The 16898-nt window shown below is 38.9% G+C and overlaps 1 protein-coding gene and 1 pseudogene across 2 annotated transcripts; both read right to left on the minus strand.

The window, feature by feature from the left end:
* Positions 1–7: 7 nt before the first annotated feature.
* LOC104428988 (ATP-dependent DNA helicase Q-like 1) lies at positions 8–4165 on the minus strand. Of its 2 annotated transcripts, XM_039317275.1 has the most exons (5): positions 3180–4165; positions 2402–2662; positions 1329–1497; positions 1142–1232; positions 8–1062 (listed from the first exon to the last, which is right to left on the minus strand). In XM_039317275.1, exons 1-4 carry the CDS (start codon positions 3255–3257, stop codon positions 1204–1206), a joined length of 537 nt encoding a protein of 178 aa, XP_039173209.1. In that variant the 5' UTR covers positions 3258–4165; the 3' UTR covers positions 8–1062; positions 1142–1203. The 2 variants fall into 2 exon arrangements, with proteins under 2 accessions (XP_039173209.1, XP_039173210.1); XM_039317276.1 differs by lacking the exon at positions 8–1062 and having other exon boundaries at positions 1141–1232; positions 1334–1497.
* A 3282-nt stretch (positions 4166–7447) lies between these two features.
* Positions 7448–10915, minus strand: LOC104435232 (annotated as a pseudogene).
* Positions 10916–16898: the final 5983 nt, after the last annotated feature.

A 16898-nucleotide genomic window follows, 5' to 3' on the forward strand; every position in this document is an offset into this window, starting at 1 on the left:
GCTTCAGAAGGTCTAGTGTAGCATGGACAATTAAATTAGGCTAGAAACAAAGAAAATGCAGAGAAGTTTGGAAAAAGAGCTTAAGTTAGCATATATAAAAGCTCAAACCAGCAGTACGTTACTTTCATGACAACCATGAAAGTGACAACCAATGAGCTCTTGTCGTCAATCAGGCAAATGTACAATAAAAGCTCAAATTAGCAGCACGTTCCTTTCATGAGATTAAATTGGCAGAGCAAATCCAGTGAATACCTTTTAAGAAACACAATCAATGATCATGTGGTGGACCCTTGCCTTTCTCACGTTGTCAGTATATAGTATAACCATTAATAGAATAAATAGATACACAAGAACGAGCTTAAAAGACTGAGTATTATGCCAAACATAGATAGCAGATGGCATCTTCCTTTCATGAGATTAAACTGGCCAAGCAAATCCAGTTAATACCTTGTAAGGAACAAAATCAATGATCACGTGAGTGGACCTTTGCCTTTCTCAAGTTGTCAGTATATAGTGTAACCATTAGTAGAATAAATAGATACACAGGAACCAGCTGAAGAGATGGAGTATCATGCCAAACATAGACAGCAGATGGCATCCTTGTCAAGCTTATGCCACTTCCAATTACTTTAGGAAGTCATTTCCATTGCAGCTTATTTAAGTTGAGTCCTCTTACTCAATATAATGAATGATGTGCCACTAAATTTTCCCAAACGACAGAACCTAGATCTTTTCCAAAGCTCAAACAAGGAACATTCCATTGTGTTATATTAGAACTTCACAGGAGCTTCAAAAGGTCTAGGGCAACACTGACAATTTATAAGGCTAGAAACACAGAAAATGCCAAAAAGTTTGGAAAAAGAGTTTAAGTTAGCTTATATAAAAGGAAAGTTGCTTATATTTATCTGGAATAAGGACAATAGTTTTGCAGTGGCAACATCACAAATAATTATTCTTTTTGAAGTAACTCTAGCATGATTTTTCTTCATGTACAAGGCATGCCAAAGATTACGCATACCTCATGCAATGTCCCTCATCAACAACAAAACCAGCTAGTTGTCCCTGCAATAAAATATCATCGAATATAAAAAATTATAAAGAACCTTTTTGGAAAAAAGTTACAGTGCATCAGAAACAATACCTTTCTGTGTAAGCATTTCAATATCTCGAGAAATGATATTTTTCCCCCAATCCTTTCAGGAGTCACATGCAATAGCTTGCACGATGTTTATCTGTTCTCAAAGGGCAAGCAAAGCAGAAGTGGAGGTTAATAATTCGACAGTCACAACACTCAGCATAAAAGTTTTAGAAGTCCAATAGAGCTATACCTTGCCTTAGTTCTCGGAGGACAACTGCCAATTGGGCAGCAGTCTGTTGAGAGTCCAAGAAAGTAGATTGTATGCCGTACTTGAGGGTTACAGTAATGATTTGATCCAAGAGGAGAGATAGCAAGGGAGATATAACAACTGTGACACCTGGTTTTAGAGTTCCTAGCAGCTGAAACGAAGGGTAAAAACATCAGAAGAGCAAATGAAGAAAGGAAGGGACAACAGAATTATTATTTCTTTCACCTTCAGCTGATTAGGAAGGACCAGTTGTCACTACTTGTTTTATAACTACTTTTAGTACATATATCAACTACTTCAAGACTAAACAGAAAACACTTCTAAGGAATTCAACTAAATAAATCCAGATTTATATCTTCCTCCTTAATTCAGTTATCATTAATTTTGCTTGCAACCAAGATCCATTGTATATTAAAGGACATTAAGTTCAAACCAATTATGGCAAAAAGAAGTCATAGATCATCACCCTTTGTTGAGATAATGGCATAGCAAATAACTGCAAAGGAAATATAAAAATCTAGAACCCGTATTTGGTGGAAGCACTTTGAAAACTTATTTCTCTTTGACTTAATAACCCTTTTGAATTGGACCTGAATTATGACTGACAGCAACACTTAACACACGTAAACAAGATGAATTTTCCTGTAAGCGATTAGAAGGTCCTAGAAGTGTAGCACAAACTTCAAATCCTAAAAATTACAGACCAGATAGAGAAGTGCAAAGGCAGAACGAGATTGTACTGTATCTCCTTCTTTTCTACTTTTGTCCGATGCCATACGTTGGAACCCATGCTTATGTACCTGAATCACTTCCTATAGCTTAATTTTCATTTGAAAAACATTTCCTTCCTTAAGTTCGCAATCTTCTTAAAAATTCTAAACAAAGTAGATCAGAAGATCATGTTAAAGCTTAAATGTTGACATACAGGTCTACCCTGAAACATTTAATTAGTAGAACCACTGAGCAAAGTGCACAGGGCTTGTGCTCTAACATTGTCTCCACACACTTCTACATACAATCATCACCCAGTTGTGACAATGTTAGCATTCACTAACCTGGTAACATAAACTTTTACCACCTCCAGTGGACATGAGAATAAAGCAAACTTGCTTGGCTACAAAAGCTTTACAAGCCTGATGCTGCATTGCTCGAAATGCCTTGTTTCCGAATATGACAACATTTGCCAATTCTAAGTCATCCAAGGCTTGGAATTCTGCATAACTCAAAGTCCCTTGTTTGGATGTCGAAATTGGAGAGCAATGTCTTTTATTTGAAACTAATGATATTGAGCCTTGAGTGACAGTGCTCTTACAGTCCAACAGAAATAAGCCTCTTCCATACCATAATAGTTTCTGACATGGATTGTCATGGAAAATGAAAAATGTGCTCAAAGAAATTACAAGCCTTCATTTACACAAAACATTCCTATCAAAGACGCTGGATTGCTAAGTTCCACACTTTGATGTTCCACACTTTGATGATCTGCTGTACTCTCATGGCATTTGAGAAATATATGTATTTGTACATCATCCAAAACTGCAATTAACTTCTTTATTAACCAAAAGAGTTCTAATATGTCATTTAGGATCTTGAAAAGTGTGGAAGTGAGTGGCAAAAGTTATGACCGTCTATTGGACAGTTGATTGGATGAGAGACTCCATAAGCAATTTACCAAATGCTTTTGGACATGACCATTGTGTAGGTCCTTTGCTGTGTGCTGAATCACAAGCAAATTGGAAATGATCAAGCAGAGAATAAATTATAAGAGAAGTACAGTCACACACTGATTTAAGTGGCTTGGCAATATTGTCTATGTCCATGGGAGAAGCATACCATGGATTCTAAAGATTGTCTGCCCAGAATTGGAGTGGATGTATTGCTTAGAGTACTGCTTTGGCCAGGAATATACATGAGGATTTCCTTCCCGTTTTACTGCCCAATACATCATCTTTGTCTTCACTGTCAATAGAGGAATCCTCACCTCAATGAAAGTTTGATTTTTCACACGTTGTGGAGAATCTTCTAAATATTGACATCGTGTATAACATTGCATTCACCGTCATTACAGATATCTTGGCCAAACATATTGGTCGAAACTCCACGAGCTTCTGATTCCACAGCTTGCAAATCATCCCAATCCTAAGAATCTTGCATGGTTTCAACAAGTTCTGCTAGGGTGTCATCGCCACAGTGCTCCACGGTGATCAACTCTCGACCTTCATCACCTTGAGAAAAGCAAAAGAAGAAAGAGATGATTTTGCAAGATCCATGGCAAACAAGAGATCAAATAAATACAATTTCCAATACGTAATTTGCACTTAGTTCAAAGAGACACGATATTGCTATTACTGCAAGATACCGTAAGTAATTTGCAGTGATATAAGCCAGACAGTTCACTTGTCAATAGGACTACTCTGCCAAACCCACAAAGAAACAGGGGATGAGACTAACGCTCAATGACCTAAACTCTGGTCCCATTCAAATCCAAAGTAGACCGTTATTCCATAGCCATCATCAGAATCGAGACTAACCGCAATGAATCTCCTTAACTAGGAATGCACGTTCAATCAAATGCACAAACTATCCCCGCAACACAAGCGATTAAAATCATTCATTGCCTGATGACCAGATATCACGCAATTTGGGCCAATAATCAAGAAAAAACTGCCGTCCATCCGAAGTAACCTAAGCACATCAAGCTGGACCAGTGCCGGACATTTCGCTCGTCAGTAGGACTGCTACTTCGCTAAACCCGCTCCGATGCATTCAAAGCTAAAGCAAGACGATTCCACAGCCATCATCATCATCATTGTGGGGACGAGAGCTACCTCCATAATCTCCGCCAGCGCTAATTAGCATAAGAACGCGCGACGAGATAACGATTCGAGTTACTGTAGAGCGCGAATTGAAACGGTTCGAGCACTCGTTGGCGGACCGCTCGTCGAATCCGAACTCCAGCGCCGAGCTCCGCAACCGAGCTTTCTCTACCTCCGAGCCCCGCTCCCTCCATGGAATCTCAACGAGTCGGAATCGAATCGATCCGTAGTCTCGAATCGAATTCGAGCGAGCTCGAAGTGCTCTGGTTCGACAACCTTGCCAGCGATGGCGGGATTGATGTTCTTCGTTTTCCAATTTCAAACGCCGGAGAATGGGAGAGACTTGGAGTTGGAGCCATATTTGTCAGTTCTTTTTTTTACAATTCCGTTTTGCCCCTGAAGTTTGTTTAAGTTCTATTTTTGCCCCCCATAAGTTTTTTCTGGTTTCAATTGACACCCTTGGGTTCGTTCCGTGTGAAGGCTCCCCTGCAAACACGAGACTTGCATGTCGTACCGAAAGTTTTACATTTACGAGACGTATCTCAAATTTCTTTCCTGTTGATGTTTATCTGGAAAGCAAAAAATTGACATAGTAATACATTTTCACCTTTCTATATATTAATATACATATTTCAATGGAACGATTTTCAAATTTTAGAAAAATAGCGTTTCCAAAACTACTTTAATATTTTACTAAATATACACAAAATTAGTGACACATAGGCAGCAAAACTTTATGAAATATAAAGAAAGTTACAATCAATTTAATACTTTACTAAATATACATTTCCAAAACTACTTCAATATTTTGCTAAATATATACAAAATTAGTGACACATAGGCTGCAAAACTTTACGAAATATAAAGAAAGTTACAATCAATTTAATATTTTACTAAATATACATAAAATAAGGCTATTTTCAATTAAGACTGTGTTTATTTCGCGAAAAAAGTACTTTTTCCATAATATCTAATATTTGGGACCCGAAAAATGGGTGATAAAAAAAAAAAAATTCTATCGTTTCCAAAGCTGCTCCTCCTCCGATGCTATCTTGTCCTTCTCTTCTAGATAGTAGCGCAAAGGTCTCTCCCTCCCTCCCTCCTAACATGACATTGAAACCTTGTCAAATCTGAGAAATAATCATTTGATTTTGATCGAAAAAATATGTTTTGATTGATCGAAATGATAGCAGTATCAAATCTTCCTTCGCATTGTCGGGATTACTTTGCCCAAAAAATCGAACTATTGCCTCATGAGATTGCCAATCCGTAGCCAAAGACTGCTTATTTTCAGCCAACGAGTGTTGACCAAATGCGTAGCTCGTTCATAGGATGCTTGGTTTGCTGAATTTGTAGGTGACGTTGGAAGGAAGTAGGAAATGGGTCAATTACGGATGAATAGATAAGACTGTCTATTCAATAATAATTGTCTTGCTTTGGGTAGTAAAGTTTGGAGGGAAGTCACCATAAACTAGTTGGAATAGTTTTGTTGGAAGACAATTCGTTGATCCGGCCTTGTGCTATAGAATATGATAATTCATGCATAAATCTTGACCTGGACATTTATGTGGAAAGGAAAAGCATAGATTGGATTGGTTACTAACATTGCACTATCAATTTTTGCTAGAGCAATCGATCTATTCTTGCATATCATGAAAATGTGAAATATTGACCTGGACCAAAGGTAACTCCTTTTGCAATTGATTTAGTGCTTCAATTGTGTTGTGGAGATTACCTATTTTGTTGACTGGGATGGGTCAAGGATGATAATTATGTGCCTTATCATGATGTAGTGTTTATTAGTTTGGTAGTCATCTTGCCTTATCTAATGATTTACAAATGGAAGACAATGTGGCTTAACTGGAGTAGTTTAGTTGGGAGAATAATTCATCTGGCATTTTGCTTTTAGAAGCTAATGACATTTTTTGTCATTTGTTTGCTGCTATTGGGATGTCTGTTTTGATCTTTAACATGGGGTACCTATGTTTGAGTTGAGTGAGAAGTGAGGAGGCTTTGAAGGCATTGGTGGGCATTGCTTTGAAGTGGCTGAAAAAGAGATGAGGAGCTGCATTTTCCCTGTAGTTGAGCTGCATTTAGGTCATATACATTGGCACAAATTAGCTCTCTTATAGAGTGCCAGTAATTACCGGGTGTGTATATTTGAAACAATTTTTGGTAGAAATTGATGTTTCTGGTTCTTATTGAAAAGCAGCTACTTTGTATATTCATAAGCAAATGTATCTACCGAAATTGATGTTTCCTGGTTCATAAGTTTAGTTCTACCTTTGTGTGCTTTGCTTACATCTTTGAATCCAACCATCCAATTCCTGATTGCATTATGCTTCTTAAGTTTGTGACTCAATATTCACAAATATTCTCGAATACTGCTCTAAATTGATAATTCTTGAAAATGGCAACTAGAGTTTGTGAAACATTTTTTCTCAATTTCAAGTACAGTTGTGACTTGGCAATCACATTTCTATTGATGTGTCATAGAAGTTAATAGTGACATGGAACTGACAATTCATTGTGTAGATGGACAAGATAAAATCTAAGTGGCAAAAGCGAGTGCCTCTATAGCAGTCATGACTGTTATCACATTGGTTATGGATGATTATAATCATTGGAAAGATCATATCTTTGGAAGTGGAGAGCTTGGATACCGTTGATAACGTCAAAGCTTAGATACAGGACAAGGTAGGCATTCTCTAGATCAGCAGAGGCATATTTTTTTCCCAGGAAGCAACTCGAGGATGGCTAGACACTGGCGGATTACAATGACTCTACATCTTGTGCTTCGCCTTCGAGGTGGAATGCAGACTTTCTCAACTTTTTAGATTTCTTACACACTCGAATTCTTTCCTAAAAAATCTCTCACGAAATGTCAATAGTGCGTATTTTTTCAATGGATAGCTAATTTTACCAAAATAAAGATAGACCTAGTAGTAAAGTTCCATCATTCTATCTATACCAAAGAATTATTTCTCAACCATCTACACCAAAGCATTATTTCTCAAGTTCCGAAATAATTGCTCTTCATTTTATCATATTTCACAATTGGAAGAATGATTGTTGCAAAACACAGCTCTTAAATTTGCAATAATATAATGCTAAAAGTTTCTAACAGTAATTCCTTAAACTTTGGGATGTAAAGAAACTACAAAATTTTGGAGGGGCCAAGCTCATTAAATGAATATGATTTTTTTGTAAATAAAGAAAAGCATCAGCAAGGAGGGGCCAGGAAAGAGACATGGATTGCTACCATTCTTAGGGTGGAGCTAACTGTCATTGAGAGACCACATCAGATTTGTGTATTCCCATCCCAAAGGCAATGTTAGCACATACAATCTGGACCTCTCCAGTATGCCATTTCGTTTAAAAAGCTACTCTTTGACAGGCTGCTAATCCAGCATGACAGTACACTGTCTTTATACGGCACTTCTCATTCAAGTATTTTGTGACGTCAACACGTTCACTCTTCGAAAGGCAATATATTGTGCCACAAAAATTAGCAAAACAATTCTTTAGCAGCTCTTCAAGCTGCTTTAGTGGTTCCTTGGTCTTAGCTATAACCTCTATTTTAGATTTGCTCTGTCAAAGCTTGTCTCAAGAACATGAGCATGAGGAATCCTAAGAGCTTTTAGGATATCCTACAGTGATGTATAATTCAATCAGAAAAAACAGATTATTTCAATAAAATCAGGAGGTTAACGTGTAAGTTTAGTACTTCACGTACTGAGTGAGTGGCAGTAGCAGTTAAGGCCATCACTGGGACATACAGAAAGTTTTGCTTGTGACATCCCAGTCCCCGATAATCTGGACAAAAATCATGTCCCCATTGACAACAATAATGACAACCACGAAAGTGACAATCAATGAGCTTTTCTCATTAATCAGTCAAATGTACAAGAGAAACTCAAACCAGCAGTACGTTCCTTTCACGAGATCACATTGATAGAGCAAATCGAGTTAAGACCTTGAAAGAAACATAATCAATGACCACATGGGTGAACCTTCGTCTTTCTCAAGTTGTTAACATATAGTTTAACCATTAACAGAATAAAAAGGGACTTAAGAACCAGCTTAAGAGACTGAGAATCATGCCAAACAAAGACAGGAGATGAGATCGTTATCCAAGCTTATGCTGGTTCCAAATACTTTGGAAAGTAATCTCCATTGGAGCTTATCTAAGTTGTGTCTTTTTACTCAATATAATGAATGATGAGCCACTAAGTGTTCCCAAATGATGGAACCTAGATCTTTTCTAAAGTTCAAACAACGAACACTGCATTCTGTTATAGTATAACTTCAAAGGGGTTTGGGCTTCAGAAGGTTTAGTGTAACACTGACAATTTAATTAGGCTAGAAACACTGAAAATGCAAAAAGGTTTGGAGAAACAGTTTTAAGTTTGTGTATATAAAAGTTAACTTGCTTAGCTATATCATGAACAAGCACAATAGTTTTGCAGTGGCAACATCACAAATACTTATTCCTTTTGAAGTAACTCTAGCATGATCTTTCTTCATGTACAAGGCATACCAAAGATTATGCATACCTCGCGCAATGTGTCTCATCAACAACAAAACCAGCTAGTTACACCCACAATGCATGATGGTTGAATATAAAAAATTTATGAATAACCTTTTCAAAAAAGTTCTGGTGCATCAGAAACAATACCTTTTTATGCAAGCATTTCAATATCTCGAGAGATGATGGGTTTCCCACAATCCTTTGAGGAGTTACATACAATAGCTTGCATGATGGTTTATCTTTTGGAGATTAATAATTTGACAGTCACAACACTTACCATAAAAGCTTTAGAAGTCCAATATAGTTAAACCTATGCCGTAGTTCTTGGAGGACAGTTGCTGCTTGGGCAGCAGTTGGTTGAGAGTTCAAGAAAATAGATGGTATTCCGTACTTGAGGGTTGGAGTAACTAATTGATTGTGGACGAGAGATAGCAACAAGATATAACAACTGTGACGCCTGATTTAAGAGTTGCTGGCGGCTAAAACAAAGGGTAAAAACATCAAAAGAACACATGAAGAAAGGAAGGGGCAAGCAAATTATTATTTCTTTCACCATCAGCTGATCAGGAAGGACCAGTAGTCACTACATGTCTTATAATTACTTTCAACTAGAAACATATATCAACCACCTTAACACTGAACAGAAAACACTTCTAGAAAATTCAAATTCATAAATTCAGATAACGGCATAGTCAATAACTGTGAGGAAACTTAGAAATCTAGAACCCATATTTGATGGAAGTACTTTGAAAAATATTCCTCTTTGACTTAGTAACCCATTTGATTGGACCTAAATTATGACTGACAACAACACTCGCATGCATAAACAAGATGAATTTTCCAGTCAGTAATCAGAAGGTTGTAGATGCTGCATTGGTTGAAATGAAGCAATCTTACTTGGCTACTGAAGATTTACAAGCCTGATGCTGCATTGGTTGAAATGCTTTGTTTCCAAATATTACAACATTTGCCAATTCTATGTCATCCAAGGCTTGCAATTCCTCATAACTCAGAGTTCCTTGTTTGCATGTCAAAATCTGAGTGCAATGTCTTTTATTTGAAATTGATGATATCGAACCTTCAGTGACAGTGTTCTTACAGTCCTTCAACACAAATAAGCCTCTTCAGCACCATAAATAGTTTCTGATATGGGAGTGATGGAAAATTAAAATTGTGCACAAAGAAATCCCAAGCCTTCATTTCGCAAAACACTCCTATCAAAGACGTCAGATGCTAAGTCCAACACTTGGATGATGTACTTTACTTACAAAACAAAAATCAACTGTTTTTATTGACCAAACGGTACTAATATAAGTCATTTTAGATCTTAAAGACTGAAGTAATTAGCAAAAGTTAGGAGTGTCCTATACATTTGATCGGACAAGAGCCCTCATAGGCAATTTACTAAATGCTCTTGTACAGACAACCCTGTTTAAGGTCCTTTGCTGTAAGCAGAATTACAAGCAAACTGGAAATGATCAAAGGAAAGACATTAATTTTAAGAGCAGAGAACAGTGACACGCTAATTTAAGGGGTTGGGCAGTTTCGTCCATGTCAATGGGAGGACTTGTTTCACGATGACCAAGAGGGAATTACAATAAGAAACAAATCAATTTCTCACTAACCAAAACCCCAATTGCAAGAGTCAATCAGAAGCGAACTAGATGAGTGGAAAGCATTTCCCAAGAGTTTTCTTAAAGGACACTCTAAACTCTCTTGATCGAAAACCAAGACAATCGGTTCTCAATTCTTCTTATTTTCCTTCTTGGCCCAAATATACCTCAGCAACAAAAATATATAAAAATATGAGTTGCAGAATCATTGTTAAAAGAATATAAAGTCATGAGCAGAGATCTACCAACTTTTTGTTAACCTCCTAAACAACTGGACCATTGTGGCCAGACTCCTAGGATTTGCCCAGTAACTATCGTGGCTTCTTCAGGTGTCCACAGTTGCTTCACTGAACAGCCAACCCTGTACAATACTCAGACATTCTTCAAGTTGTGTATTTGGTCCATGTAATTAAATGAGCCAATCCCAAGCCAAATCTAGGTCCATGAATCAAAAACTCGAGCCACAAATTTAACAAGTATCACCCAATTACGTTTGGGCATGGGAAAAAACATGCCAAGCCACCCTGCTTTTCTTTCTTTTTCTTAATCCTTTCAAACTGGTGGGGGCAGAAGGGAGTGAGACAACTTCACAGTTTTCAGAAGCACCATGGATTCTAAAGATCATCTGGCCAGAAGTTGAGTGGATAGAGGGCTCGGAGTATTGCTTTGATCAGGAATATAGCATGTGGGTTTCCTACCCATTTTACTGCCAAATATATCGTCGTCGTCTTCACCGTCAGTAGAAGAATCTACCTCAAGGAAAGTTTGATTTTTCTCAGGTTGTGGAGAATCTTCTATAATATCAACTTCGTGCACAATATTGCATTCACCATCATTACTGATATGTTGGCCAAACATATCAGTCAAAACTCCATAAGCCTCTGATTCCACAGCTAGGAAGTCATCAGAATTTTGCATGGTTTCAGGAAGTTCTGCTAGGAAGTCATCGCCCCAGTGCTCAACAGTGATAAACTCTCAACCTTCGTCACCTTAAGAAAACCAAAAGAAGAAAGAGATGATTTTGCAAGTTCCGTGGCAAACAAGAGATCAAATCAATAGAATCCACAATACGTAATTTGCACTTAGTTCAGTGAGACACCATATTTATATGTAGGCAAGACAACATATGTAAAATTGCAGTCGGTTCAGAAATAAGTCAGACATTTCGCTAGTCAATAAGACTGCTCCGCAAAACCCACAGAGAAATAGAGACGAGATCAATGAACTAGATTTAACCAGGTCCATTCACATCCAAAAGGCAGACCATTCCACAGCCATCGTCAAAATGACGACTAACCCCAATAAATCTCCGTATTCAGGACTGCACAATCAATCAATTCACAAATCATCCACGCAACACAATCAATCGTCAGAATACCTACACAACCTCCGCAACGCTAATCAGCATAAAAGAATGGGTGACGAAATAACGATTCGAGTTACCGTAGAGGGAAACGAGACAATCCCAAGCACTTGCTGGCGGACTGCTCGTCGAAGCCGAACTCAAGAGCCAAGCTTAGCAACCCCGAGCTTTCTCTACCTCTTCCAAGCCCCGATCCTCCATGGAGTCTCAATCTGTTCGAACGATTCAATCAATTGATTGATGATGCACGAGCTGCAGTCGAATCGAGATGATCGCTAATCTCTCTAGAGACCGCGGGCTTCGAAGTGCTCTTTTCAAAAGACGTTCCCAGCGATGGCGGGATTGGTGATGTTTTCCGCTGCCTATTTTTATATATACGCTGGAGAATGGGAGAGATTGGAACCTTATTTTTTCGATTTTTTTTTTTGAAATTTCCTCTTTCGCCCCTGAAGTTTGTCTAAGCTCTATTTTGCACCCCGGGCTTCATTTGACACGCTTGGGCTTGAAAAATCGTTAACCTCGGCAGATAGGATTATGTGAAGGTTACTTCGGAACCGGAAGACTTGCATATCATATGAAAGTTATAGACGTATCTGTTGCTGTGCGTCAGTGAAAGACAACTTTGGCAAAGTAATATTGTTTCTTAATTTACATTTTTTTCCTTTCTATATATTAAATATAAATATTACAATGGAATGATTTTCAACACTTTAGGAAAAATAGCATTTCCAAACACTACTTTACTGTTTGGCAAAAATAATAATAATAAGCTACTTTATTATAGGCAAAACCTCTTGATGGGGACGGAAATTTCGCAAATCAAAACTCTCTTTTATGGGATTAGTCCTACATTCAACGTGGACCGTTGGATAGAAAGGGCAAAAACATGATCCGTAGAGTCTATTTTGCAAAATCGATTTTCTGTCATCACTTCAATACATGAAAGAAAGTCATGGATGTGATCAAATTATCATTTGACAAAGAAAAGTTACGATGAGTAAGGATATTTACCAAGACAAAGATCTCAAGACTTTTTTTTTTTTTGGACGAAAACAGAGAAAATATTATAGCTTCGGTAACTTACATCCAGCCTTTAAAGCGTCAACATACACAAGGTCTAGCAAAAGGAAAGGAGGAGATAAGTTCCAGTCTTGGGCCTGCATGGCCGAATTGTGGGCTTTCGCGGCCCAGTCGGCCACAGCATTAGCTTCACGCTTGCAGAAGCGCACGTTCAGGTTAGGGAAAAGAGGGAGAAAAGATGTCGCCTCCGCAAATAATACGCGCGTCTCCCATGGCGGCGGATCCTCCTTACAGCTGCCACAACGATGCTGCAGTCCGACTCGGGTCTATATGAGCCGATGAAGCCCACGATGTAGCGAGATCTTTGAAGAGCAAAGGTTAGAGCACTGAAACTCCGCGATAAGAGCAAAGGTGGGAAACGAGCGAGTATATATCGGTTAGTCGGCCATAGTGATCTCTACAAATCGATGCCATAGATCCATCTGTGTCTCCTAGTTTGAACGAAGCATCAATATTGCATTTTAAGGTGCACGGATCCGGTGGTTTCCAGAGCTGATGTGGGTGCGGTTGTCTTTGTAGGTCGGGACGAGAGGGAGATCCGAAACCCGAAAAAGCTGCGTCTGCGATAAGGCATTCTCCTTTGCTAAAGTATGGTCGGACGTTGGCCACGAAATATAAAACCGTTTCGCATTTTCCAGATTTGCCATAGAACATTGGCAACAAGGTCCGAACCCAGGTAAGCAATTCGGCAATACTGGCTGCTTACATTAACCAAACTTGAATCGAGTAATCGATGTAGAACTTACTGTATATTGATTTGAGGATGGTCCCATATGTCTTTAGTCCACGAACAAGATAGAAATAAGTGTTCTCTTGTCTCGGGATGTTTTGTTTGCAAATGCGGCAAAATGGTTCGGCAATGATGTGTCTTCTGAATAGATTGTCGGAAGTGGCGAGTGCATTTTGACAAACTGACCATAGAAAGACACGCAGTTTAGGAGCAGTTCGCATAGCCCATACTTTCTTCCACAATAGCTTAGGATGCTGATAAGAAGTTGATGCGATGCTATTGCTGTGTATTCTGTCCATAGAAGACAGAGCATGATAATTGCTTTTCATCGTATGGCTGCCATCCTTTGTGGCTGTCCAGACAATTTTATCGGCAGCAATGTTCGGTCTAACTGGAATGGTTAGGGCCTCTGCGATTATACCGTCATCTAGAAAATTATTCATCACAGAAGTATTCCATCTATTGTGGATTGGATCAATGAGATCAGCCACCAATTTTGGTTCTTCTCTTGTCGCGAGTCCACCAAGAATGCCTCTTGGTAACCATCTATCCTCTCGAATTCTGATATTCCTTCCATTCCCCACTGACCATCTAACGTTTGGCAAAATTGCATCCCTACCCACAAGAATACTCTGCCATCCCCAAGAAGGTCGATGTCCTCTCGCCGCCACTTGGAAATCTGTAGAATGATAGTATAGCCCCTTAAAGATCTGACTCCATAAAGCTTGAGGTTGTTGCATCAATCTCCACGCTTGTTTGCCAAGCATAGCTCGGTTAAAGTCGATGAGATCACGAAAGCCAAGACCGCCATTTTCCTTACTCCTTTTCATAATATCCCATTTCTTCCAGTGTATCCCTGCTCTATTCTGATCATTCTTCCACCAAAAACGAGCAATGCTGTTCTATTGTTTTACAAAGAGACAAGGGAGTTTGAAAATCGACATAGCATAGTGAGGGATTGCTTGGATAACAGATTTGATGAGAATTTCCTTACCTCCCTTTGAAATGAACTTTTCTTTCCATCCTTCTAACTTTACTTGTATTCTCCCAAAATCCAAGAGAACATTTCCTTTTAGATCGACCCCAGTCGACGGGATTCCCAAATACTTGCCATACCTTTGTAGCAGGTACTCGAACTCGGCCGGCCAGATTTTCTGTAAACTCAAAGGGCAATTCTTGCTAAAAATAAGTCCCGATTTGTTTCTGTTCAATTCTTGTCACGAAGCCATGCAATGCGATTTAAAATATTTGCTAGATTCGGCATTCGCGAATAGTTGCATCTAGGAAAAATATGGCATCGTCCATGAAAAGAGGTGGGATAAGGTTGGACACCACCTATTTAATTTAATGCCCTTTATGTGATCCATGTCGACTGCTTGAGTAATCATAGTAGATAACACATTCGCTAATAGAATGAATATGTATGGAGAAAGAGGGTCACCTTGTCTTAGGCCGCGAGTTGGATAGATGGAAGGAAGTAACTCGCCATTAATTCGTACTGCTTGTAGGATGCTTTGTAGTTATGCATTGGAGTATCAAGTGTACCCACCTTGGATGGAAACCCATTGTTAGGAGATAGTCATTAAGGAAGTCCCATTCTACTCTATCATAAGCTTTCTTCATATCAGTCTTCAGAATGACATTAAATTTTCTCAACCTCCTACGAATTCTGAACTGGTGAAGAACTTCTTGAACGACTAGTATATTATCTTGAATCAGTCTACCATTCAAACGCCGACATTCCATGGAAATCAAATTAGGTAACCAAGGTTTTAGGCGGTTAGCAAGTACCTTAGATATAACTTTATAAGCAAAGTTGCAAAGACTAATTGGTCTGTATTGATCTAGGCTTTCTGGGTGAGGTATCTTAGGAATCAAAACAATGATAGTCCGGTTCAAATCTGTGGGCATCCTCCCTGTCTGAAAGAAATTTTTTACAAGGTGAAAGAGATCGTCCTTAATTACCTCCCAATGAGTCTGGTAAAATAAGCCATTGAACCCGTCAAGGCCAGGAGCTTTAGTAGTGCCCAACTGAAAGGTAGCTTGTTGAACCTCCTCTAACGATATCAAATCCAGCAGCCTGTCATTCATTTCTGTGGTGACAACCTGCGGACATTGAGCAAGTATAGGACCATAATCTCTATTTCCCACGGTCGTATATAAATTAGAAAAGAAGGATGTTGTCATTTCTTTCAAAGTCTTTGAATCACGGATCCATCGCTGGTGATCATCCTTCAACATGATAATACGATTTTTCTGCCTTCTCGAAGAGTAGCGGTATGGAAAAACTTAGTATTCTTATCACCCCACCTTAACCATTGAATTCGCGACCACATAGCCCAATATTGCTCTTCTTGGTGCCAAGTCCGTCTTAGCTCCTCTTTAATCGAATTACTTCATTGCTGTTGAAACTATGATCTTGCTGGTTTATAAGATCTGGAGCGTTGTTGTAATGTTGTGACTTTAAGATCAGCTCTAGTAAATTTGGACCGACTCCACTGTGTCAAAGCAAAAGAAACTTTTTTCAACTTAGGAGATATATCAAAACCTTGTACTATCACTGACTTCCAGGCTTCGGAAATGATTCGTTGACAATCTGCATCTTCATTCCAATAAGATTCAAAGATAAAGTTCTTCCCTCTTCTACGATATTTTGCTGAGGTATTGATAATCAATGGGCTATGGTCAGAGCCCACTGCAGGTAATGCAAAGACCTCTGCATTAGGAAATAGTAGTCGCCAATCAAGTGTACACATGGCCCTGTCCAGTCTTTCCTTCACCAGATCATCGCCCTCCCTGTTATTCATCCAAGTGAACCGACAACCTTTGCTCTCTAGCTCCATTAGGGCACAATCATTCAGAACCTGCCTAAAAGATTGCATATGAAAACGATGAGGTGGCCTATTCCCAACCTTTTCCCATGGATAAAGTACTTCATTGAAATCACCGAGGCACGGATCCATGGAAGTACATTAGCCGAACTTATCCCTCTCAATTCAGCCCATACAAGTTGTCTAAATTGAAAATCAAAAGGAGCATGAATACAAGTAAGACGTATAGTGCGTTCTTCTGCACTTCCCTATAAGTCATATCAATATAATTCTTGGTGGAAAGAAGTACTTCGATGGATACCTGATCATTCCAAAAGACTGCTAGACCTCCCGCCAGACCAGTAGGATTGATAACATGAGCATTATGAAAGTGTAAAGCTCGCTGGATACTAGTTAGCTTCTCTGCACCATTCTTTGTTTCCATTAAAAAAACTATACTGGGCTTTTCCTTGGCCGTCATGGCCTTTAGCGCCTGAATTGTCAGGGGATTGCGCAGACCCTGACAATTCCAACATATGAGTTTCATTTGTGAGGTGGTGGCTGTTGAGGGCCAGCCGCCATCGCCCATTGTCGAGCTTCTCCCATGTG

The sequence above is a fragment of the Eucalyptus grandis genome, chromosome 7 (genome assembly GCF_016545825.1).
Source record: "Eucalyptus grandis isolate ANBG69807.140 chromosome 7, ASM1654582v1, whole genome shotgun sequence".
Classification (NCBI taxonomy): domain Eukaryota; kingdom Viridiplantae; phylum Streptophyta; class Magnoliopsida; order Myrtales; family Myrtaceae; genus Eucalyptus; species Eucalyptus grandis.

What these genes read in the sequence shown, in the direction of transcription:
- LOC104428988 (XM_039317275.1), bottom strand. Translation starts at nt 3,257, where the DNA reads ATGTATATTCCTGGCCAAAGCAGTACTCTAAGCAATACATCCACTCCA. An exon ending in GACAATCTTTAGAATCCATG is followed by an intron (nt 2,663 to 3,179) that starts GTATGCTTCTCC and finishes TTATTTCTGTTG; the next exon opens with GACTGTAAGAGCACTGTCAC. An exon ending in CCTCCGAGAACTAAGGCAAG is followed by an intron (nt 1,233 to 1,328) that starts GTATAGCTCTAT and finishes CTTTGAGAACAG; the next exon opens with ATAAACATCGTGCAAGCTAT.